Source organism: Xyrauchen texanus, chromosome 29, assembly GCF_025860055.1.
Source record: "Xyrauchen texanus isolate HMW12.3.18 chromosome 29, RBS_HiC_50CHRs, whole genome shotgun sequence".
Lineage (NCBI taxonomy): Eukaryota > Metazoa > Chordata > Actinopteri > Cypriniformes > Catostomidae > Xyrauchen > Xyrauchen texanus.
Genome location: NC_068304.1, coordinates 18,377,932 through 18,404,492, shown reverse-complemented (window position 1 = coordinate 18,404,492; position 26,561 = coordinate 18,377,932). Strand labels below are relative to the sequence as shown.

At 37.5% G+C, this 26,561-nt stretch overlaps 1 protein-coding gene across 1 annotated transcript in view; it reads left to right on the top strand.

The window, feature by feature from the left end:
- The window catches only part of zc3h18 (zinc finger CCCH-type containing 18), a 60,134-nt gene that overhangs the window by 21,025 nt on the left and 12,548 nt on the right, over positions 1 to 26,561 (top strand). Inside the window, 6 exon segments of the mRNA XM_052097559.1 lie at positions 14,576 to 14,761; positions 14,927 to 15,058; positions 22,971 to 23,066; positions 23,336 to 23,391; positions 23,394 to 23,454; positions 23,456 to 23,572. Of these exon segments, the coding sequence (XP_051953519.1) occupies positions 14,576 to 14,761; positions 14,927 to 15,058; positions 22,971 to 23,066; positions 23,336 to 23,391; positions 23,394 to 23,454; positions 23,456 to 23,572 (648 nt within the window).

The window sequence follows — 26,561 nt, the reverse complement described above, 5'->3', positions numbered from 1 at the left end:
TTTACAAACAGATTCTATATATTTAAATAAATCAGCTCTATAAATATAATATTACACCTTCCATAGTGAAGATTAATCCGCTATATCTGTAACATAAACATAATATTACAACTTACATCTGCACAGACAATAAAGTGAATACACAGTTGAGTTCTAAATGCGTAACTGGCGTTGTGAAGAGGTCATTGTCAAACAATGCGCTATGTAGCACAAAATCCTGAAGCCTCCTAAAAAACTGAAAGTCTCATGCAACAAGTATACACAACAAAGTTACTAAGGATCTATGGTAAAACTTTACTATTCATATTATATACTATTATTCCAGGTCTTTTATTTAAGTTTTTCTTATGGTCTTGTATAAGTTTAAAAATAACATTCACTTCACATCATAGTGCAGCAACTCCACCACGGTGGGGCAGTTGTTACAGTGGTCTGTGTAGCCCTAGTTCCACTAAAAAGAGAACTTTTTAGTTATTACCGTAGTACTAAAGAGTTGTACCAATTTATATCCAAATGTGTAATTGTGCAGGCTGCTGCTTTCAAATATTCTATTAAATATTCATGTGAAAATCCTAAATGCAGTGTGGAAATGGGCCATCTGCAAACTACCTCATGTTGCCTGATTTTGGGAATTTCTTCAGTAGTTCATTGCTTTGTAAATCTTTTACAGTTCAAGTTACAGTACAATATGTATTGTGATTTTAGAGATGAGGTGTTCTTTTTGTTATTGTGTGAAACTTGACATAAATGCTTTCCATTACTAACATTCCTTACGGTATCAACTTCAAGCAAGTGATCATGAAATAAGGGAAAGTTCTGGCTTTTTGAAGGAATTGAGGAAGGAAATCAATGTACATGGATGTTCATAATGTTGCTGTTTCCAAGGTGTGGTAAAGACTGTGGGATGTTCACTGTTTGTTTGTATGATGCAACTCCCTGTGACGTTGCACATAGTTTCAGGTGTACTTGGAATTGTTGGGCAAGTTTTTGTGTCCCTGTCTAATGAGATTATTGATCTGATTGGGTCAATGCCTCTCAGTGTTTTGAGGTTAAAGATTTTGACTGTGATTAGTTGAAGGAAATTGCATTTTGGAATGGCAATAATTGAATAGCAATGCTAGTTCATCAACTTTTGACTGAAACTGTTCCTCAATACTGCAGTTGATTGATACTACAGCAAATATGCAAATATGTCCTTAGCCAGCTGAGGAGGTTCAAGCTGCCACAGGTGCTGCTGATCCAGTTCTACTCAGCAGTCATTGAGTCTGTCCTCTGCTCTTCAATAACTATCTGGTTTGCTACCATGTCAGACATCAGAAGACTTCAAAAGATAGTCTGGACTGCTGAGTGGAATATTGGTTCTCACTTTCCCACACTCCAAGGACTGTACACTTCTAGAGTGATAAAAAGAGCTGGAAAAATCGCTTTGTACACCATTCATGACTTTTTTGAACTGTTGCCCTCTAGCTGGTGCTACAAAGCTTTTGAGCAGAAGAACAGTTTCCTTCCCTCAGCAGTAAATACAGTTTCCTTGTATTTATATTAAATGTATATTTATTTGACATCCTACCTCTTCTGCACAATACATTAAATCACCTTGCACATGAATGGTAAAATGGAAAATGGTCTGCACTTATATAGCACCTTTTTCACCCATTCAAACACACATTCGCACACCAATGGCGGCAGAGCTGCCATGCAAGGTGCTAGCCTGCAATTGGGAGCAACTTGGGGTTCAGTGTCTTGCCCCAGGACACTTCAGCATGTGGAGTCGTGTGGGCCGGGAATCGAACCACGAACCCTGCGATTAGTGGCCGACCCGCTCTGCCACCTGAGCCACAGCTGCCCCACATGACTGTACATATTGAACAAATTATGCCCTACTTTAGTTTCCTGTATATATTTATTTGTTTTATCTTATTTTTATTCTTGTTTACTTATACATACAATCATTTGAAATACACATATAAAGATTTATATGTTGTATATGTACAGTTGAAGTCAGAAGTTTGCATACACCTTATCCAAATACATTTAAACTTAGTTCTTCACAATTACTGACATTTAATTGAAGAAAACTTTCCCTGTCTTAGGTCAGTTAGGATCACTATTTTAAGAATGTGAAATGTCAGAATAATAGAGAGAATTATATTTCTTTGATCACATTCCCAGTGGGTCAGATGTTTACATACACTTATTTGGTAGCATTGCCTTTAAATTTTTTAACTTGGGTCAATGTTTTGTGTACCCTTCCACAAGTTTCTCACAATAAGTTGCTGGAATTTTGGCTCATTCCTCCAGACAGATCTGGTTTGTACTGGAGTCAGGTTTGTAGGCCTCCTTGCTCGCACACTTTCAGTTCAGCCCACAAATTTCCTATCTGACTGAGGTCAGGGCTTTGTGATGGCCACACCAATACCTTGACTTTGTTGTCCTTTAGCCATTTTGCCACAAATTTGGAGGTATGGTGGGGTCATTTTCCATTTGAAAGAAAACTTCATGGCTGATGTCTTGATGTTGCTTCAATATATCCACATAATTTTCCTTCCTTATGATGCCATCTATTTTGTGAAGTACAAAAATCCCTCCTGCAACAAAGCACCCCCATGCTTCATGGTTGAGATGGTGTACTTCGGCTTGCAAGCCTCACCCTTTTTCCTCCAAACATAATGATGGTCAATATGGCCAAACTGTTCAATTTTTGTTTCATCAGAGCAGAACACATTTCTCCTAAAAGTAAGATCTTTGTCCCTGTGTGCAGTTGGAAACTGTAGTCTGGCTTTTTTATGGCGGTTTTGGAGCAGTGGATTCTTCCTTGCTGCCTTTCAGGTTATATTGATATAGGATTGATTTGCACTTTTCGCACCAAACTACGTTAGTATCTAGAAGACTGAATACGTCTCCTTTCTGAGCAGTATGATGGCTGCGTGGTTCCATGGTGTTTATACTTGTATACAATTATACTAGTATACGTGGTACCGTCAGGCATTTGGAAATTGCTCCCAAGGATGAACAAGATTTGTGGATGTCCAAATTTTTTTTCTGAGGCTTCTGATTTCTTTTGATTTTCACATGAAATCAAGCAAAGAGGTAAAATTTAGGCTTTAAAATACATCCACAGGTACACCTCCAATTCAGTACACCACCTATCAGAAGCTAATTGTCTAAAGGCTTGATATCATTTTCTGGAATTTTCCAAGCTCCAGTGGGCCAGTCTGAATTGTGATAGTCACTTAAAAGTGATGCAATCTGTCTGTAAAAAATTGTTGGAATAATTACTTGTCATGCACAAAGTAGATGTCCTAAACGATTTGCCAAAACTTTAGTTTGCTAGTATTAAATCTGTGAAGTGGTTAAATTAGTTTTAATGACATCAAACTAAGTGTATGTACACTTCTGACTTAAATTGTATATTTTTTTTGTATTCTCTTTGCACTTGAAGCTTCTGTCACCATGACAAATTCCGTGTGTGTGTGTGTGTGTGTGTGTGTGTGTGTGTGTGTGTGTAAACATACTTGGCAATAAAGCTCATTCTGATTCTGATATATGTCTCTGTAGACTTAATCCTCATTAGGTTTTTTTATACTTTTTTTTTTTTTATTATTGTCTAATCAGCAAAAAATTGTCTTGTTTTGAACATCTTGAACCAAATATTTATAAGATATTAGCATAAGATACTGTATAAGATATTCGTTTTTAGTAAAAAATATTTTTACATAGATTATATAAACTAAATATATATTCTTTTCTTTTCAACATTAATCTAACTAAATTTGAGGTTCATGCTTAAAACAAGAAAAACATTTATCTTATACGTTTTATATTGCTATAATGTCATTGTTTTTACTGGAAAACAAGACAAAATGCAGATTAAGTAAATTATTTGTTGTGTGGTATACACTGGAAACACATTCTTAGCAGGCTAGCATATTTAATTATGTTCTCATTATTTTTAATGGAGTGAGGATTGCCCAAAGATGTGTAGAGGCCACATGAGGAAGTGATCCAGGTTCCCTTTTCCATTGTGTTGGTGTCTGGTTTATTCCTCTCTGTCCCCCTCCATTGTTATGTTTTGATCTATTGTTTTCCTTCTCCTAATTCTGTATCGTTCCACTGTCTGTGAGATTCCAGACCCCACTATAATGTCAGGGCATTCTTAAGTATTTTCTAAAAAAGTATGAATTGTGCTATCAGTGTTTGACTATGACCTGAGTCATACTCTTGACTCTGTGGTTTTCTTAACACTGTTTTGCACGCAAGTGTGCTCACAAATCTCACTTGTTACAGGGATTTCCTGATATTTTGCTCATTTATTTGTACTTGTAAAAATGCTTTGATACAATACAATCTGCCCTACGGATGTTGTTGCATAAACATTAAGCACACAAATATCCAAGTGTGATTATTAAAGCTATATTATGAGCGATTTGTTTTTTGCTAAAAATGAAAACCAAAAAATAAATTAATGAGCAAGTGTACCAACAATCCGCCTTCCAAACCATGTTTTTCCTCCCCCGATTCACTATTGTGGCGCCTGTGGCTCAGGTGGTAGAGCGGGTCGTCTGATAATCTCTGGGTTGGCGGTTCGATTCCCGGCCCACATGACTCCACATGCCGAAGTGTCCTTGGGCAAGACAGTGAACCCCAAGTTGCTCCTAATGGCAGGCTAGCGCCTTGCATGGCAGCTCTGTGTGTGTGTGTGTGTGTGTGTGTGTGTGTGTGTGGGGTGGGGGGGGACACAATGTAATGCACTTTGGTAACCTCTAAGGTTAATAAAAAAGCGCTATATAAGTGCAGACCATTTTATTTTTTTATTTTTTTGCCAAAATATTTTTATTAAGATTTCCTTCATGTAATCTTGTTAATACAAATTTGTCTATGCGAACATAATGACTGCATTACATGAATTTAAACCCATTAAAAGGCAAGAATTAAGCAGGAAAAAAACGAATACAGTGAACACCGCTTCTCTTTTCAACATAGGTCATTAAGCATAAAAAATTAAAACAGTATAACATATAATCTTATCTCAAAGTATACATTCTTCCACTTTTATTTAAAGTGAGATTTAAACTTAAGCTTAAATTGTGGAACTACAGGCTTGTTTCAAAAGTCCAAAGAATCATCCATCAAATCTAAGTCCTTAATAAAGTCTATGAAAGGTCCCCAAATCCTATCGAATAAATATTGTTTAGATTTCCTAATGTATGTTATTCTCTCTAGAGGGAGGCTGGACATCATCAAGTGCAGACCATTTACTATGGTTGGCCTACAATAATTATTTATATTTTAGAGCTGTCGGGATGCATTTGGCAGGAAATTGCATAATTTCGTCAGTTGTCCGTGTGTGTTTGTCATGTCCATAAAAAAAGAAACGAAGGTCCAGCTAGCTACTACAGCACCTGTATACATTTGAAGTCAGACATTTGTGGAAGCTTGTGAAAGGCCCAAGTGAAACATTTAAAGGCAATGCTACCAAATACTAACAAAGTGTATGTAAACTTCTGACCCACTGGGAATGTGATGAAAGAAATAAAATCATTCTCTCTGAAATAATTCTCTCTATTATTATTCTGACATTTCACATTCTTAAAATAAAGTAGTGATCCTAACTGACCTAAGACTTGTGAGTTTAAATGTATTTGGTGTAAGGTGTATTTAAACTTCTGACTTCAACTGTATAGTTAATACAGTTAGTGTTACTTAAGTAATGGCAATTTTTTTTAAAGGTGGTGAAATGTGAAAAGTCTGTCAGTACATGTCACAGTGTTTTCACCGCATCAATTTTGTTTAGAATGTTGGGCTGTTTAATTTGTTTTTAAAGTAGTTTACTCACCAAGGGTTTTCATAAAGGTTTGCACCAGAGAATTCTGTGCCGAATTCAAATGTTTCTGCAACCCATCCTGCTTCTCCCTGGTTCTCGCAGCACTGTTATGATTGCGCTGCAGTGTTGAGAGCTTGAGACCACATGTAAACGCACCTGCTCTGCTCTCGCGCCATTGATGCGGGTAGTGGGAAACACTGTTTTGTTCTGCTTTTGATGCGTTTGCAGTTTCCTATTGCTTAACAGAAAACGGCAGCACATAAACTGAGATAAAGGGGCCAACTCTGTTGTTGCTCCAGTGCGTCTTAGCATATTGAAATTGCACTGCCAGAACACAAACTGAAAGAGCTTCACTCAGTTTCCCAGTAATATATTGAAATAGAAAAAATGTGACAGAATCATATCACTATTGTATAGTTATGTAAAATTAACTGTGATAATACTATTAATACTAATAATTGTATTCCATTTACAAAATATCTTACATCTGTTGTGCAGCAATTTATTTAACAATAGTATTTCCAATATTGTATTTTGAATTACTTTTAGGATCTGTATAAAAATAATGCACGTTATGTTAAAGATTTATTGTTTTCAAATGAATTTTGTTAATTGTTTTATTATACATAATTTACAATCATATTTAATCAAACTACACAATGATGACTAAGACTTTATAGACATTAGTTTCATTTTCTGTTAATGCATGATTTTCTGTAAAGCTGCTTTGAAACGATGTGTGTTGTGAAAAGCGCTATAACAATAAAAATGTCTTGACTGGTCAATGAATTTTAGACACCCTTTGATCAAATTTAAATTAACTGTTAAATATGGAATTAAGAAATTTGAATTTAGAGGAAAAAAAATAAAACTGATTCCATGGTGTTCTACACATTAAAGGAGCTGCAAGTGATCCTTTAACCATTTTAGAATTTACACAAGCTAAAGAGTTGGATTTGCCACGCCCCCTTTCCCTAAAACCCCACACACCAAAGATTTCAAATTAGCTTTATTTTTGTTTTAAATTAGTTAACAGGTTGTTAAATCTACATATCTCAGCACATCAAAACTTGCATAGATGTGTTTTATGTCCTCATGACTTCCGAGTTCTTTAAAGGTAGTTAGTCAAGACTGATTTTCACAAGAACGAGAATGCGTTCTTAGAATTAAGAAACACCTTGACACTAGCAGAAACGATTGTCAAAAACAACAGCAGCGAAATAGCGCCCTCAACTCACAACTGTTATGAGCAACATGGCATAAAATGGCATTATGCCTCAGTAATTCGCTGCAACTACAATACTATAAGAATGCGCAAAATGATTATGTGACAGGCAGAAAGCGACTTTGTCCACAGTCCACGGACACATTTTTGTTTGTTGTTTACAGAGACTAGAGCTATCACAGAGACAGATGAGATCTCACAGCACTTATTTCATTAATATCTTTTAGGGAGTAGTAAAAAAATGTGAATACCTTTTCATGAAAAAATAGCTTACAGCTTCTTTAACATGCAGATATACTTCTGTTAATGAAACATAACTTACCACATTCATTTGAAATCAATCCTTATTGATACTTATTGATACTTTTTGATACGGTTTAGTTTCTATTAAAATAAATGGGAAAAATTGGAACGCCCAACACGCACCCAACGGTCAACGAATGTAGAAAGGAAGTCCTGCCTTACAGTTCAATAAGCCAATCACCTTTTAGATACAGACATCACCTGTCAATCAGCTCCAAAACATGCATGCGCTTTAGCTATACAATTCAGGATTTTTTGCTGATTTTGATCGTAATCTTGACCAACTGTTTGAGATTTCGGTGTTCCACCATTCAGTTAGATAGGAGCTGCACTGTCATGACTGGAAATCCAGGAGCATCCAAAAAATGGCCAGTTGACTGACCTTCTTGAAAGACTTTACATGTTGGTTATTATTAAGTGTTTTTCTGTTCTGTGAAATTTTAGATTTTTGACAATGTGAGGGCAAAAGATGATTTTTTATTTGTTTATTTTTTTCTTGGGAGCATAGGCGGAAATCGCGGGGGGGTCAGGACCCCCCATCTGAGGGTTGTCCACCCCTAAAATATCATTAAAATATGTGTATTGTAAATAATATAATGATATATTCTTAAAATAATTGTTTAAGAAATAAAATAATACAAATGCAAATGGGGCAATAACAAAAATTCAAAAATTGCTCTTGAGAATTGTTATGTTTATTGCCCCCCAAACAACATTTTGATGAAATTTTCGCCCCTGCTTGGGAGAATGTCGTTTTTAATGTCTAGTAGCAGTTGCTGAAAATTAAAGATGTCCAGAAATATCAAAAAGTATCATAGTATTAAAATTGAATTATGCCACATTAAAAATAAAATAAAACAAAAAAAAAGGTATCGGACCTTCAGACTGATCTCGAAAAGTGTGCCGTGTCTTTTTTACTGATCGGACTTAGTATTCCCACAGTGGACAATCAAAAATCGGAAAAATACCATTCACTTACATTAATGGAATGTTCAGATGAGCCACGACTATTCAAACTCCAACTCTCAAAATTAAAATCTGAGCCACCAACAGAAGGATTTAACATGCTTTAGGCTGCCCTTCCATCAAATCGCTGTTTATATCTGTCTCTTTTATTCTGTTTGGGCCACTCTATTGAATCTTTATTTCTATCAAATTCAATCAATCTAAATTTGAATGACTGTTTTACAATATTGCCATATCAATACAATACAAAATCTGTTTCTTCTATTTGTCCTTTTTTCCTCTCTCTGTCCATCTGTCTGTCATTTAGCACAACCAAAACCCATTGACTTCCATTAAAATTAGCTTAGATGGATATCTCCAGATAAGAAAATTGTAGACACTTCCTGGTTGGATCATTTGACTCAGGGTAGCAAGGAGTCTTGAGTATCACCTTGGTAACTGCCTAGCAACCAGATGGGGTTACCCTAGCAACCAAGTAACAAATTGCATATCTCTGCACCGGAACATCGTAGACACTTCCAATTTCGTTCATTTGACTCGGGGGTCAGGGTTTCTCCAATTTCACCCCAATTTAGAATACCTAATTCCCAATGTGGTCTAAATCCTCGTGGTGGCGTAGTGACTCTTCTCAATCCAGGTAGCGGAGGACTAATCTCAGTTGCCTCTGCGTCTGAGACCGTCAACCTGTGCATCTTATCACATGGCTTGTTGAGCACTTTACCACGGAGACTTCTTAAACTTTCAGAACAGGCTTACCTGGTTTGACCACAAATATTTTGATCTAGTTAATAATATACTGTATATTAAAGGAATGGTTCACTGCAAAATCACAACTTGGCCTCATGTTGTTCCAAACCTGTATGAATTTATTTTGTGGCACTCTATAGAGATGTTTGGCAGAATGTAAGGGACTGACAGTCTCAGTCCCCAATAATTTATCATTGATTGGAAAAAGGGCAGCTTCGGTACTCTGCAGAATTGCTACTCTTCCATAGAAAAGGCGTACAGGTTTGGTCAAACATGAGGGTGACTGAATAATAGCAGAATTCCAAGCTGCATTATTTTCAGTGTCATTGTCCTATGGTCTTCTTTTTCAGTTAGTCTGTTTTTAGTACAGCACTCCTATATAGACTTCTCAAGAAGGTGTGACAAAACAAAGTTGCATCATGGGATGGGCAACTGCCAGGAATTAAGTTACTTACTGGTTGCTATGATGAGGAAATCAATGCCATGACTTAACTCTTGAATAGTTAAGATGTCTTTCACTGAATCTTTGAAGTGATTTCATGGTTGAATAAGAAATAAGAGCTCTGGAGGCATGATGAAGAAATGCACTGAAAATGTTCCGGAATCTGTCAATAGAACAAGTGTGTACGTAGCACTGTGGCCATTTTTAGGTACAGTCAACTGATCCAACTTATCAGGTGTGCAGAATACAAATCAAACAACCTTTTTATGAATTAATCTTTTTATATATATTTTTAAAACAGGAATAATACATTTGTAAATAATTAGTGCTATCTGGAATGTTTTTGAATACTACCGTACATGCTGCTTTTTCATATGTTTTTACAACAAGATTTACAACTCTGACCAAGCCATCTGTATTAGCCAGCTAGATAATGTTAAACTTGATGACATTTTTACATCAGCAGAATTTTCAAGAATAATGTACAAAACATCAAATAAAACCAAATGTTTTAAGTTGGAAGGCATAAAAACATATTTACTTGCATGCATGAAGTTTAAACCTAATTTTGTTTTACAGAATTTTACATGCATTAATACATTATTTCATGAGGCATTAATCATTTTCACCTGCAGATTTAAAGTGCACATTTATGCATATAGGATAGCATATTTGCAGTGTACACAAATTCTTAAGTTTCATTATTAATTTCTGAATATTTTAATGGTCTGCAGCTAGTCGGGCTATGCAGCTGCTGTGCTGAAGGTTTGCGTTACTGCGTTTTATGACCTGTTGCTCTTGAGGAGCTGTCAAAGCAGATATATGTGTGTGTGTGTGTATTTACACATAAACACACTCCTTGGGCTATCAACTGTGACAGCAAGGAAAATGACATCACCCGTTTGGCAGCTTACTGATTTTAAGATAGACAGAGTTTGAGCTCATTTGACTTGTGCCCTCCTGAATGTAGGCAGTGGTGTTGAAATCTTTCAAAACGTGCATGTTTCGAAACATCCAGACTTGCCTTTACTGAATGCTAATGTTTTGGAGCTGTCATTATGATCCTGATAAATTAATTGACACATGTAATTTTAATCTTGTGTAGTGTTAATAAATCAATCATGTGTGTTTTTAAATGGCTTGCAGGTAAGAGAGACTGCATGAACAGTCACATTGCAGAAATTGCCCTGCGATGGCGTTTGTTATCTGGATTATAGGGTGTTTACACCCCCATTGACTTTTAGATTTATTTATTTATTTTTTGTCCTGTTTGGAATTTTATTACGTAACATTTTTTACTTAAATTACGATACACCAGACTTTTCTTTTGTTAAAAAAAGTGTGCTTTGTTGTGCTCGACTGGATTTTTATTTGTAGGGGGGATTTGCCATGTTTTCGCTCTGCAGGAAATCTTCCTTCATGGAACGGAATACTTCCATTTCTTTCCGCACTAAACAGGAAATTAATTAGATGAGGTCAGATTATAGATCTAAAAAATATCATGAGTGAGTTCTATTTTTAGACACACTATAACACTCCTGTGACTGCCTCAGGTTTGTTACTTTGACATCACCCAAGAGGACATTCTAGGTCCTTGGCTGAAACTTGTCAGTCATTAAAATGCATACTTTAGAGAATACATAGTGTACATATATGGAATGTAGTTAGTCAACTAGTAGTGTATTGTAGTTAACTAAGTGCTTTCCACATCTTTAATTGCCTTGAGGATTAATTACCAATTGTTCCAAAATATATTCATGACTGGCTGTGAGAAAAATTTATAGATTTTGTCAGATCTAAAGCAAAAAGAACAAAGACCTGCTTGCTGTCGGTTTTACAGCACTGTCTATATTTATGGTACAGAAAATGTCCCTATATCCTGACCGAAATAACTGACTTAGGTGCCTTTTAAATATCATACTTGCCCTCTGGCATCAATAGGCTCTAAATGGCAATCAAAAATGTGAGTCCTGGCTGCAGTCAGTTTCTTTGTTTAGCCCATCAGAAGACTTTGAGGTACTTCCTGCCTATCAGTCAATTTGTGCATTCACAGAGCAGGCTGTAGTCTATAGGATCCAGGAAGCAGAATGGTTGTAATTGAAGCCATTTATGTCATATTCAGTGTCAAAACTTTCAATTAGAGTTACACCCATGTCTATAAGCCAATGGAAGCATTTTGCAGCATTTGTCCGACATCAGCCGATTGTCTAAAATCAGCCGATAATCAAGGTCAAATATTTCCCATCGAAATGGGGCAGAAAAAACATTTTAACAATTTAATGTGATGACTTGCCTGAAGCTTGACACAGTAAAGAATATGACAAGTTTATTAAAGCTAAAGGTTTAGCTAAAAATGGACAAGCTATATTGTTTAGATTCAAGTTATTGTTAGTTAAGAATGTTAATGAAGGGCCTGGGTAGCTCAGTGAGTATTGACTCGGACTACCACCCCTGGAGGCATGAATTTGAATCAAGGGTGTGCTGAGTGACTCCAGCCAGGTCTCCTAAGTAGCCAAATTGGCCTGGTTGCTAGGTAGGGTAGAGTCACATGTGGTAAACTTCTCGTGGTTGCTATAATGTGTGGTTCTCGCTCTCGTTTGGGTGTGTGGTGAGTCGTGCATGGATGCCGCGGAGAATAGCGTGCACCTCCACACGCACTACGTCTCTGCGTTAACGCACTCAACAAACCACGTTATAAGATGCGTGGATTGGTCTTGGATGCAGAGGCAACTGAGATTCTTCCTCCACCACCCGGATTGAGGCGAGTCACTATGCCACCACAAGGACTTTGGGAATTGGGCATTCCAAATTGGGAAGAAATGTTAATGTAAGTTACTAATTAGCTTTTTGTTTATAACCGAGAACAATTTCTCTGAAACATGGGAGACATGCCGACACTAGTTATTTATATTTCTGAAGTTGAGTAATTGTCATTGATTTGAAACAAGTTACACATAAAGCATATCCACCTAACTATCTGTATCTGCAGATGTTGTTCTAAATAATTGGATAATATAACCTTTGTTGGAGGGTCAGCAATATTGTAACCAAATCACCAGACATTACGGTGTACTTTAGGAAAATTATAAACACTGTAATTGATAGCTGTTCTCATTCCGTCTTTGAAGATGGCTGGGAAATGCTAGGGCTTTTCTCACTGATGATGAAGTGTCAACATCATAGAACTAGATGCGTTGATGTTACAAAAAATCTGTTAGTCATTCTGCATAGCAGGAAGAGTGTGGGAAATATGAGGTAGTGACTTGATTTCTCTTGTGTCGGTGTTTCCTGGTATGATGTCTGAATATTGCTGGACTACAGCTCAGCAAGTTTCACACTTTTGTATACACAATATTGCCAAATTATAAATAGGAAATTACAAAGCACTTAATTAGGAACCGCTGACATTAAAGTAAACATGGGGCTAAGAGATGTTTGGAAGCAAAAGATGATGATTATAAAGTTAATTCAGATAACTTCAGGCCACTTTTTGACATTACGAATTAAAAATTGACAAAGTGTCAATAAATAAACCAATTTATAAGTGGACAAATAAATAGGCACATTTAAATGTGTTTTTATTTATTTCATGTTAAAATGTCCTTATATTAATCAATAAGAAAGCACATTAATAAGTAATTTTTAAAGGCACCTTTTAAATTGCATTTTAAAAAGCATTTGGCAATTTATTTTCTTTATTGTTTGACTTTTCTTTTACCATTTGTCAGTCAATACCAAATATAATATTTTAAATACCTGCTTTATCCAAAACAGCATTTAAAGTAACTAAAACTTGCTTATTAGGAGTCATATTTAAAATGTCAATACTCTGAATCCTGGCTGGCAAGTCTATAAACAGTCCCACTAATAAAATATGTACATGTTTATATAAAATAGCATGTCAGCTAATAAAAACTAAATTACTTACTCGTCCGAAATTGTATCCTCGGCTGGATCAAGTCTCTCTTCAAAATACAAGCGTTCATCGGAGTACCGCTCTTCTTCTGAGGAAAACGTTAACTCTTCCTTACTATCAAGGAGTTTCCTCGCATGTGTATCGTGCTGTCTTTCAAACGTGCAGAAAAATGAACGCACTTGTTGTTTTTAAGGCACAGTCGGGGGCGTGTGCAATTTGCATTGATCGCCTCAGCACATTACCGTATGAATGGCGTGCTCTGCTGGTGGGTGTGATCACACTTAGATGGATGAGAAATGGAGGCAAAGCATATCAGAATTTAATGGTGGCTCGTTCACTGTTGCTGTGAATTGCTGAACGCAGCCCTACCTGAGCATGCAGAGTGATGCGTGTCCAGGATGGGAGCTGGTAATCTTGATGCTGTCAATAGAACCAGCCTCCCGACCCGCACCCCGAACTAAAACACGTAGCAATTGCCATTTGCCTCATCCTATTTCACAAAAATGAAAATTCTGTCATCATTTACTCACCTTCATGCTATCCCAGATGTGTATGAATTTTTCTGTAGCAGAACTCAAAACTCAAAAATATCTCAGATCTTTATCTCACATACAATGCAAGTGAATTGTGATCAAACCTTTTGTAGATATTCAAAAGTTATATAGTAGGTGTGGGTTAGAAAGTGAACAATATTTAAGTCCTTTTTTTACTTACACTTTCACATTTTAAAGTCACATGTGGTGCCTGTTTAGCTTTACTTTCACATCTGAAAGTTAAAATGGAGATTGATAGAATTATGCATTCAATTTTCATGACATTTACATGTCATTGTGTAGAGATGAATGGTACATTCTTCGTGAGGTTATACAGCAAATCTTTGCCAACCCATTTTTCATTTGAATTAATTTTACCATGTTACAATCAATGACAGCTGCTCTTAAAAAATGTGGAAATTCAGCCTGCTAATGTAAACAATTGGTTTCCGTCAAGAGTTTTTGATGTTGGAATGCAAAACTTCTCTAAAGGAAATAGCTTGGTGAGGTGTCGGGGTAAAGAAAGCCATGTTGAAGTTGGATGTGGTGTTTTTATAAGTTGAACACACTGTCTAAACAATCAAGTGTCAGATGCCAATCCTTTTCCTTCTGTTCTCAGAGGGCCAATGGAGCCTCCACCTAAGAAGGAGATGATGCCCCTGCCAAAGAGGCCAGATGAATGGAAAGACCCCTGGCGCAGGTCAAAGTCCCCTAGGAGAAGGCCCGGTCTCATAGGCTCCCCTCCACGTGGCCGTAGGCGACATAGACCCTCTGGATCTTCTGTTTCTCTTTCCAATTCCTCTAGGTAAGGTGGCTGCCATGGAATTGTTGAAGTCTTAGACCAAATTAAATGGGGTTTTGTGATCCATGACTAAAGAATTCCACCGTAAAGTCAATTATTGGTTGTTGTTAAACAAAGTTGTTTAAGATGAGTGGTGTTTTTTTTTAATAGTTTTTCCAAATCTTTCAGGTCTTCATCCCGGTCCTCAACATTCACAGGGTCTGGCTCCTCTCGTTCTCGACCTCATTCACGTTCGTCTTCAATGAGTTCTTACTCAAGCCACTCTTCTCAGCACAGCTCTTTCAGCGGAAGCCGCTCAAGGCAAGTCATCACAATTCATGTCAATGTCATGTAGAATAGACTATTAAATGATGCTATCATTGTCGGGCAGGAATGTAAAAAGTGCAGTGAAATTATACTCTTAAATTAAACTTTTTTCAGTTTACAGTCAAATTATTCTAACAACAAACACACTTAAGGAAAAATGAGGTTTCTACTTTTAATTATTAAAAAGTACTGTAACTAAAGGAACTTTGTTGCACAAGTTTTGTGTAGACTTGGTAAAAACTTGTTTAATCAGATTTTTTTCAATGTTCTGACTTTGTAAGTCTCTAGAACACACAAGATGTTAATCTGAAACTTAAATCCAGAAACCTGATTACAGCAATTGTTAAACTTCAAATTCAGTTGCATCTGATTTAACAGTTGTTTGACATTTGAGTAAAGTTGTTTAAAGACTGATCATCATGTTCGCACTGGAGGTAAGTTGGTTCATCTTTCACAATGTTTATAATTAAAAGCATGGGTCAAAGACTCTATAAATCCAAAACTCTATTATTGGATGAGAATTGATATTGACAATTGTCTTCACTAGGATAAATGACCATAATTGGTGGCCCATTTCATTTTGTATATGCATTACATAGGCTGGTTTGTAAAAGGATTAATAAAATTCACAGAACACAATATGATTAGGTTGTTATTAGTTCAAAATATATAAATGAAGTTCAAATATATAGGCCTAATTTTGGTATAAGAACAAAGACTTTAAATCATGATAACCTACTAGATTAAATTATTCATACTTTTTAGATTAAGATTTTTCCCCTTGAAAATGCTATTGATTAAGAGTACAAGTATTCAGTTTCAGTAGTATTCGAGTAAAGTACAAATTTCACAAAATAATACTAAGGATTAGGGCTGGACGATTTGACCCAAAATCAAAATCTTGATTACGATTAATGAACGATTAATTCGTTTTGTTTAGTTTTTTTTGCCCTCATAGTTTACTGACAAGGTTTGTCCTGTAAATATGCTCAACTATTAAAGGTGGGATATTTTTTTCCTAATGAAAGAGTGCATTTCTTATCTTTGAGATTTTCAAATTATTGAAGGAAACAAACTATTTATGCTTATTTATTTATGGTTGAATATTTCAAACAATTAAAATCAAAGCACACAATGCTTGAAATGAAAACGTATTATGAAAAAAAGGTCACATTTCAGATTTAATGTAAACAGCAAGTTTCCAAAAAAGGTAGAGAATAACTAACTTTCGTTTTTTGCAAAGTAAATACAATAATTTTAAATATTGCCATGTCAAAAGTAGAAAATAACTGACATTTCTTCAGTTCAACAGCTACCTTTTTGCGACATATTTTGTACATGTTGGGCAGCGCAGTTTGGGAAAAATATGGTCGCGATGGCACAGTGTATCTTCTGTCGAGAGTTTTAACGAGGTGTTTAAACCCACTGCGCTCCACTGTAGCTATGGGAGCCATATCCTTCGCGATTTAGTAACAAATAGCGTCAGTTATTTCTTTCCATCTTCTTGAATCCTTTTCATATTGTGTAGCATTTGTAAATGCTTGTGTTATCGACACCTGCTTTGTGGAGGCACTTGTTACTGGGCACTTGTCAGTCTCTCTCTTTTTTTAGAGCCATGCACTGCTCGTATTCGGTAACGTGATTGTGCTCCAAGTGTTGAAACAGATTGGTGGTATTACCTTTGGTCGTTGAAACAGTTTTTCTGCAGTGTATACATTTGACTTCATTTTGTTCGGTGTCTTCTTTACTGAAGCCAAAATGTGTCCAAACGACAGACACTGCGTTTCTCTTTGGTATAAGCTGCTCCTGTTGCTTAGTTGCTCCAATGCCGCTGACTGGGCGGGGTGGAGTCAAGTGACTACACACGCGGTAGTATGTTTTTAAGGGGAAAGTAGAAACAGGATTAAAAAAACGAAATAACCGACATGGGAAAATTACGTCGGTTAGAGCTTCTGAATTTCGGTTTCAATTACTTTGATTAATCGTCCAGCCCTACTAAGGATTAAGGAATGATGCACAAGAATAATCTGGTACTGTACACCTCAGCTGCCAGATGCAATTGCAGTGTCCTGATACATTGTTATTGTAATGAGCTCCATTATGTTCAGAATACCATTGTTGGAAATTCCACCACTGACTAAAACTTGTGTAACTTGGCTGACTAAAATTTTGTTTAGGGATGTCCCTATACCATGCTCATGTACTGGTACTCGAGAAAAAAAACAATACCATCTGACGTACAAATGTCATTATGTAAACATTCAGCCCACAAATTAAAATCATGTTATGTCCTAGTGAGATTATTTAAACGCAAAAGCTGCGATTTAATCAGATAAATATAGTTTGCAAGTAATTCAAATCTGTGCGCTTGTGAATGTGTGGAGAAAGTGTTGTGCTGACCCCAGCTTCTCATAACTTTTCAAGCTCCTCCTTGGCTCATACAGGGAAAACACCATCATGAGCATCATGCATCATTTTTAGCAGATGACCGGAAACACGAGGCACATACAGAGTACATATTTATAATTATTAAATTGCACCCTTTAGCAGTTAAATAATCTCTTTGAGGCATGTAGCGAACTGCTTTTCTGGATTGGGAATCTGCTGTCATTACGTCTGATCTCCTTGGTCAAAACAACACAGTAACACTTCAAAATAAAAGCTCCATCAAAAATAAAGCTAGATTTATAGGAAAAAATGACACGTACATCACTACTGTAAAGTTATGTAATATTCACTCTCTAATACTACTAAAACTACTACTACTACTATAATAATAATAATATTAATAACAAATCAGTAATAATTGTATTATACTTGAGCATTATCTAACATCTCTGATGCTCTGTTATACAGCACTTTATTTGACAAAATATAACTCCAATGTTGTTTTTTGGATTATGCTGTGAGGTTCTGTATATAATTACTTCATATAATAAATATAATATAATATTATGTTGAAAATTAATTGTTATATTTTCATTTGATATTAATTAATTTAAACACCATTTTGAGAGGAGTCACTTGACGCCATGCAAGGATCGGGCGTGTGAACGGCGAGTTTTGCGCACTTTACTAGTTTCAATACTTAATCTGACTTAAACCATTAAGATTCGATACACTCTGTTCCATAACTGTTCTTGGAGGACAATGTGTCAAAGAATTCAAAATCCTTGGGCTCTGGAGACATAAAAAGACTCTTACATGCTCAAGCTGACATCCCCAAGCAGGCCGTGGGCCTGGGAGTCGATTTGGTTCGAGAGGTGTGGGAAATGCGGCAAGAGATGGTGAACATGTCAGCAATGCCTGACGAAGGTCGTTGCGGACTTGGAGGATCTTGCTGTGATACGTCGATCGATCACCGCCATGGAGGCCAAGTTTAATGATGTGGTTACAAGAGTGGGGAATGTCAAGAAACAGGTCGATTATCTGGAGTCATCGGAGAGGGATCTTCTATTCTGCTTGCTACCAAGGTGGATTTGGAGCGTGTTTGGGAGAAGTTGGAGGTCATGGAAAAACCAGAGCCGGCGGAATAACGTCCATACAGTGGGAGTCCCGGAGGAAGTGGATGGGCTCTTTCTGAGTCTGCTCGACATAGCAGGCCATAAGCTGGAAATCGAGCAATCTTACAGGGTTCCAGAATGGCGGTCCGCGGAGGGAGACTGTTCCCGATCAATTCTGGCCAAATTGAGATCATCCGATAAAGATCTTGTTATGCAAAGCGAGGAGTAAAGGAAGGCTTTCTTGGAAGAACCACAGCATTTTCTTGTTTAAAGGACTTTGCAAACTCAATGAGAGAAACGTGATCGTTTCAAGGAATGCAAAAACTTTAACATCAACGGAAAGTTGCTTTTGCACTGATATTCCCAGCCAGGTTGAGAATAGATGCTAAGGATGGCCGTAAAACATTTACATGCCCACAGCAAGCAATGTCCTACATAGTCAATGGAGTGAGTGGGTCATCTTGTTGTCCTCACACTGCAGCCGAGTGGACTGGCTCACTGAACATTCTGAGTGCCTCTTTTTTTTTTTCGCTGGTTCCGCCTAGCGGCTAGAGTTTATTTTGTGGAGTGTCACACCTTCAGGACAGATTTATGAATGAATCTACATGCTCTTTGTGTTCATTCCGCCTATTGGCTGGAGTTTGTTTTAAAGATTATATTTTGCTGTGCTATTCTGTCTCTCAAAATTTGTATAGAAACACTGGACTTGAGTAATCCGATGGCAAAGTTGTCATGGGGGTTCTCGTAGGCATGTATGGACCATTCGAGTTTGGAGGGAATTTGCCGCTGTCATGCACTGGGTTAATGCACACATTTTTCTTTTTTCTGTTTGTTTTGTTCTGGGGGATGTTCAGGTTTTGTGGGTTGCACTAATGCTGGAATGTGGTCTTTATATTCTTGTTTTTGAAACGCAATCTATTTTTTCTTATGTCAAAATGTCAGTTGTTAATATGAGTGGACTGTCTCCACGTGGAATGTGAATGGGTTGGGGTACCCCATAAAAAGGAAGGTTATATCTTCTGATATAGTGTTTCTTAAAAAAAAACGCACCTTTCTCTGCAGGAGAATTTGGGAGGATATGGGGTGGGCATTTTTTTAATAGTCCTTGCTCATCTAAGAGCAAGGGAGTCATTACACTGATAAGTAAACATCTACAATTAAAATGTCTCTAACAGAGGATAGATAAATTAGGAAGAGTCATTATTGTTTTCGCTGAATTCAGGGACGTTTTGTTTTGGCTAATATTTATGCAACTAATGTGGATGATTAGGGCTTTTTTTATAGACCTTGAAGGTATTGTGCAAGCTGCTGGCACTCCTCATGATGTAATATTGGGAGGAGACTTTAATCTTTTGATGGACTCAGTCCTTGTTCTTAGTGAAGCAAAAAGGTGCAAGCCTCCTAGAGCAACATTGATGCTTCACAGGATGTGTAAAAATCTTGGGTCTTACAGATATTTGGAGACACTTGAACCCATCTGATAGGGACTATAATTTTTTTTTTTTACTAGAATACATCTAGAATAGATTTTTTTTTTATATCCAAGTCCCTCATTTCATCTGTTGTTGATTGCTCAATTGGAAACATTTTAGTCTCAGATCAAGCCCTGGTGTGTTTAGAGGTGTTGCCACATACAGAGAAAAATAAATCATATAGTTGCCACTTTAATGTATCCCTTTTGCAAAATCCTGAATTCCAACAAATGCTTAAGGCTGAAATCACTGTCTATAAGGAGACCAACTTGTCCACAGTTTCCTCTGTGGGCGTGGCTTGGAAGGCACTTAAGGCGTTTCTTAGTGGCCAGATCATTATGCCTCATTCTCAAAAATTCCAAGCAGAAGAACTCATGGAATTGGAAGGGAATATTAAAAGTGCCGGTGCATAGCTGAAGCGCCGAATGTTGACTAATGACCTCAGGGAACTGACACGATTGAAATGCAGATATAATAAACAAAATTCGAAGAAAGTGGAGTTTTGGCTATTCAGGGCAAGACAGTCATACTTTTGAGTGGTGAACAAGGCAGGGATATATAAAATGGATGTATTTCTAGGCTGACTAGATGTATAAAATAGAGTCTTTTTCTACCATTCCCTCACTGAAATCAGCTGGTGATGAAATATTGACCTCGGCCATTAATATTAATAATATGGAGTGTTAAGATCCTTTGAAAATATGGTTCAACATTTTTGGATCCCCAGGTCTCATTTATTTAGGTATTTACAGCTGCCCCACCTGCTTTGTATTATTTACAAATAGGAAGTAGCATACACCCCACCTAAAGTGCCAGATACTCTGGGAGTGGTGATTACTGCTTTTGGAAAAGGTCATGAGACATCAGCGTATTACTCCCTGCTAATTCAGAGTCTGGGGGATGGAGCTTCAACTCCTCAAGAGATTATGTTTGACTGATTTAAACTTGGTATTGGAGGAGGGAGTGTGGGCTAGGATCTACATCTAGATATGCAAGGGTGCGCCTTATGCAATTTAAGATTTTACATCAATTCTATTGGACCCCCTCTAGATTGTATAGGCTTGGCCTTATAGACACACCCACCTGCTGGTGATGCCAATCATAAGATGGGGACACAACCCAAGTTTTTTGGTGGTGTGTTAAGATCCAAGATTTTTGGTTTTTTATGTGTGACGTATTGAGACTCAAATTTCATTTAGCCCCAGACTAGGGCTGGGCGATAAAACGATCTCGATATGGCATCGCGATAATATTTATTTAGACTACGATGATAAACTTTTGACATGTTTACTCGATATGGATAGACCTAACAGACTATTACAAAGCAGAAATAAACGGACAACAGCCAGTCAGAACGCAGATTTTGGCTTGTGCGTCTAAGTACACGCCCATTTGCTAGCGGAGCACTGTTTGAGCTACCAGCAGTGAAGAAATTGAATGTAAAGAAAAAATGAGTGGAAACGACGAAAGCGACGGTGAAATTGAACTCGAACTATCTTCCAAAGCTGAGGAAATTGTTGACAAAAAAGGTAACAAGACGTCAATTATATGGAAGTGGTTTGGATATCTGAAAAGCGACGACGCGCAAATAAAGACGGTCTGCAAAATATGCCGTCGGTCGGTGATAACCAAGACGGGAAACACAACAAACCTTTTCGGTCACCTGAAATGGTACCATCCCAGCGACCACACCGAGAGTATGAAAATGCGGGCCCATGTTAATGTTACTCCGTCCTCATATGATATGATGAGCACTACCTAAAAGGTGTAGCATAGTGACTGGTTTACAATGTTTATATTTTGCACTTTTTACTCAGATTTCTACCTCTAAAACATTTGAGATATTTAAAACCAGTACACAATTAATATTTTATTTATCTGACAGTTAAGTACTTAAATCTGCCAGGGACTTTGTGGTTCACTTGTTTACATTTGTTGTCTTGGTTGTACCTCTGCAAACATTTTGAAATGTTTGCTGCCCTGCCAAAGAAATTTGATGTGATAGTACTGTAGTCACAGCTTTTAGTTTTATATTTTATAATAAGTTACAAGGCAAGCTAACTTGCATTGTTTTGTCAAGGCAGATAAAGCATGTTTGCTAAAAGTAAAATGTTAACATTTAGATTTAAAGTTTATCAATATTTTTTTATAACAAAATATATTCTCAACCAATCCATGTTTGCACAGTTAAATGTTTGCATTGTTATTTATTTATGTTAATAAACTATATAGTTCAACAACTATTATCAGTATACTTTTCAAACAGGCAGCATTATTAAATTATATATCGTAACAAATATCGATATCGATCAATATGGAAAAAAATATCATGATAATATATTTTGCCATATCGCCCAGCCCTGCCCCAGACTCTGTATTTTAGGCAATGGGGCGGTCATTAATAAATATATATATATATATATATATATATATATATATATATATATATATCGGTGATAAATACATAAAGAATTGGGTTCTAGCCAGTGTTATGATCGGCAGGCTGGTCATACTTAGGGGATGAAGTCAGCTGGAGCCCTAATTTCAGGAGTGGTGCATAGAGATGTGTGGCTAATTCTTTTTTTTTTTCCTGTGTATTCTCAAGTTGGACTACAGGGATATTTGTTAAGGGTTTCAGAGGGAAAGGGAATAATGTTGGTTAAAAGTTGATTTTGGTGTAAATATGTTTTTTTTTTGTTTCATTTGCTTTAATAAATAAAAAGTGTTAATTGGGGGAAAAAATATATATGTTTTGATTATCAAATTTAAATAAACTGTTGATGTTTAGTTTAGAGAAAAAAAAGTTTCGGACTCCGTATCGGTGAGTACCAAAAATGAAGTATCTGTACTCGTTCTCAAAAAAAATGGTATCCGGACATCTCTAATTTTGTTAATTTGCTTTACTAATAACTATATTTTACATTCATTTAGATCCAGATCCTTCTCCTCCTCACCTTCTCTGACCCCATCAGCACAAAGAAACACTAATAAGAACAAAGTGGAGCAGCCATCAGGTCCAACGAAAGGGTAATTTCACAAACACACACAATAATGTTCTCAAAACCTAACCTCACCTGTAAGTGTATACTTGTATACCAACCTAGCCAGTTAAATATTTGGATTATGAATTACACTTGGCTGTAACACTGTCTTTTATTTCCATTGTCTGCCAACTTGTCATAAGAACTGATTGTCATATTCAGCAACTGATTGAGTATTTTCAGCCCACCCCCCAAGTTCAGTTTATATATGTTCACTCACTGCATGCATGACAAACATATATTTTCATTCTCAAGACACCTGTTGAAGCCTGGTGCACTGCCCCCTCCTCGCAGGGAGAAAGGACCCCCAAAATGATGCCCAGCCCATCACTGCCCGGACAAATGGGGAAGCCACCCAAGCCCATCATGGAAGCGGAAAGCCCCCAACCCCCGCCCAAGTGGAAAGCCGCCTGGACCCAGAGAGCCAAGGGAACCGCCCAACATGAGAGAAGGACGCAAGAAAGAACGTCAGCAGCACAACCCACCTCGCAGGTACATTAATATTGCTACATATTAATATCCTGTATATTAATACAATATTGCTTGTATTGTGCGTTCTAAAGCCTCATTTATACATTATAAGAATCTACAAACAAGCAAAATAGCACCAAACTAATTTACCTAAGCAGAACAAAAACGACAGTACATTTCATTATATTTTTAAGGACCTGGCATAGTCGCATTGCAGTGTTTCTTCGATCAGAGCCAAAAATAAGTTTGAAACAGCTGTGCATTGACATACTGTTTCTGAACATTCAGACACTGGGCCAAACTGCTTTTGGAGGCATTAAGAGGAACATTTGAATATTAGGACACTCAAGACTACATGTAAAACATAAATAGAATTCACACAAGATCAGTTGAAGAATGACAATGATTTAAAGAAATATAAATGCACTAGATATTGTGTAATTTTTTTATGTTTACATTCATGGTTCTAATGCGCTAACATGCCAATAATACACACTGTTATTGGCATTTATAATGACACTGATAGTTCTGCAAAAATGGCTGTATAAAAGAGTGTTTATGGGCAGAATACAGTCAAAAGAATAATTAAAGACATCCATCCATCCATCCATCTTCAACCGCTTATCCGAAGTCGGATTTTACATTTGTCTTAATTAAAGACAAATGTAAAAAAAAATTCACATGACAGATATAATATATTCTGCATGCCAGTGTGTTCATGTTGATTGATCAAAACTTACTTGAGCTCCAGGTCACAACAACCGATGACGTGGCCCAATGGCAGGAAGAAGCTGTTTAATAGCCGGGACAAAGTTTTGCTGAAAGTTTGCACTGGTAAACTGTTAAGAACCACCGAAACTAATTTAATAACATCTTAGTTTTGGCCAGATTTTGTTTTAAATGGCGGCACCTATTCGTTCTTCAATTTTGTATGATGAATGTCTGGCCTAAGTGAACTAAGACCATTTTTACACCTGGTATTAAGTTGCTTTTTGGATGATCCGATCACAAGTGGTCAGCTTTAACTACAGGTCTACACGGGGTCTTAAAACATTTTGTGATTGCACATATAGAGTCAGTCAAAAAGGCATGTGACCGCATAAAATTTGAGATATTAATGCTAATCTGTCCCGAATGAGTCCCAGACAAGCAATGAAACACCACCCCTCCCCTGTCAATCAACCACTGGGCTACAACAAGAGTTTGAGCTTTGCTGGTGCGAGTGTTTTTTATTAAAAGGGTTTTAATGAACATTAAAAAAAGTGATTACATACACAAGCACAAGAACTTAAGGGATCTTCTTCAGTATCTCTAAGATCAACATGCAGAGGCACAGATAAGAAACTCGGGTTAATACAGGTAATCCACTAAATTAATGGATAATTCTGCCCAAAATTTTGCGTTTGTGCTTCGATTCAATTTCAGCTACATCTGGGAGAAACAGCATGCTTTTTTCACCTTTGTGCTTGGATTTAATTTCAGCTACATCTGGGAGAAACAGCATGCCCTTTTTCAAGCTTTTTTGTCTTTTCTGACTTTGTTGCATTTTATGTTGTCATGAAATCAGTGACACTCCCCTTGAAATCGGAACACTTGCTCACAGGAGATTCGTTTACGTGACCAGGTGTAATCAGTGATGTCTCGTCTGACCACATGTGATCAGATCACCTGACATGCATCTTAATACCATGTGTAAACAGTAACTATGGCCAGTGGGGGAAATTAATGCCTGCCAAATGCAGGGAGGGGTTTTTCCCTTGTCTATCAGCTACTGTTGTGGGCAAACTTTCTCTGGTTGACCTTTGTATAATTGAACATGATAAATGCTGTTATTTAGAAACATGTTACCTTAATTGAAGTGAAGCTAATCGTTCACCTGCCCTGAGGAACAGTAAAATGGGTCCAATGCCATCACCCCACTTTGGTGGATGATGCCGTCCAGCTGGCCGAAGCCCACATGACGGCCTACCCAGAAGCCGGCGAGCCGCAGTCCAGATATCTCTCTCTTGCTTCTCCTCCCCCTCCTTTTGCCCCTCACTCTCACCCTATACCTGCTCCGGAAATGGGTAGTGGTGCCACCCAAACCAGCCCCGCCTTCTCGGGCTGCACGATTCACCAGCCCCTACCCTAATCCGGCCATCCTTCCCAAGTTGTTGTATCCTCCACCACGGGTGCAGCCCGAAGCCTGGGCCAGTCTGTTGGAGTGGCGGGAAGCCGAAGTTGCATCCTACACCAGCCGACCGGTAATGAAGGAAAAGACGTGGATTCGGGTCAGAGCAAGGATTTGTACAGTATACCGGTAAAAATAAGGGCCGTACATACCAAGCCCTGGTGGATTCGGGCTGTAATCAAACCTCGATCCACCATGGCTTGGTCCATGACGGATTTGGGTACAAAACACAAGGTGATGGTGAGGTGTGTGAACGGGATGTTCACAAATATCCGTAGTGACTACCGTCATTGAATTTCGGGAGTAAAGCATAGAGTGGAGGCTGCGGTTAATTCCTGCCTCAAGCATCCACTGATTCTGGGAACCAATTGGCCGGGGTTTAAACAATTATTAAAAGTGTTGTGTGTGTGGATGGGTCCTGAAAACCAAGAACACAGTGTGTGATGTGTGATGCGATGGCTGGGGAGGCGGAGCTGGGGCCGGCTGCAGGAGGGGAATCCTCTGGCATTTCTGCTCTTAGGAAATTCCTGGAGGGGGACTTCCCTCTAGAGCAGTCGCATGACAAAAAGCTTAGGCATTACTTTGACCAAGTGAGAGTTATAGATGTTATTATATTAGGGACCGGTTGTATCGAGTGATGCAGGACTCTCAAACTCATAAAAATACAATCCAGTTGTTAATCCCGAGGAGCCGTTGGGAAACACTTTTCCAGGTGGCTCACCACAATCCTGTGACTGGTCACTTAGGGCAACTATTTAATGGCCCGCTTTTATTGGCTAGGCATTCATGGGGATGTATGCAGATAATATGCGGCATGCCGTGAATGTCAACAGGTGAATC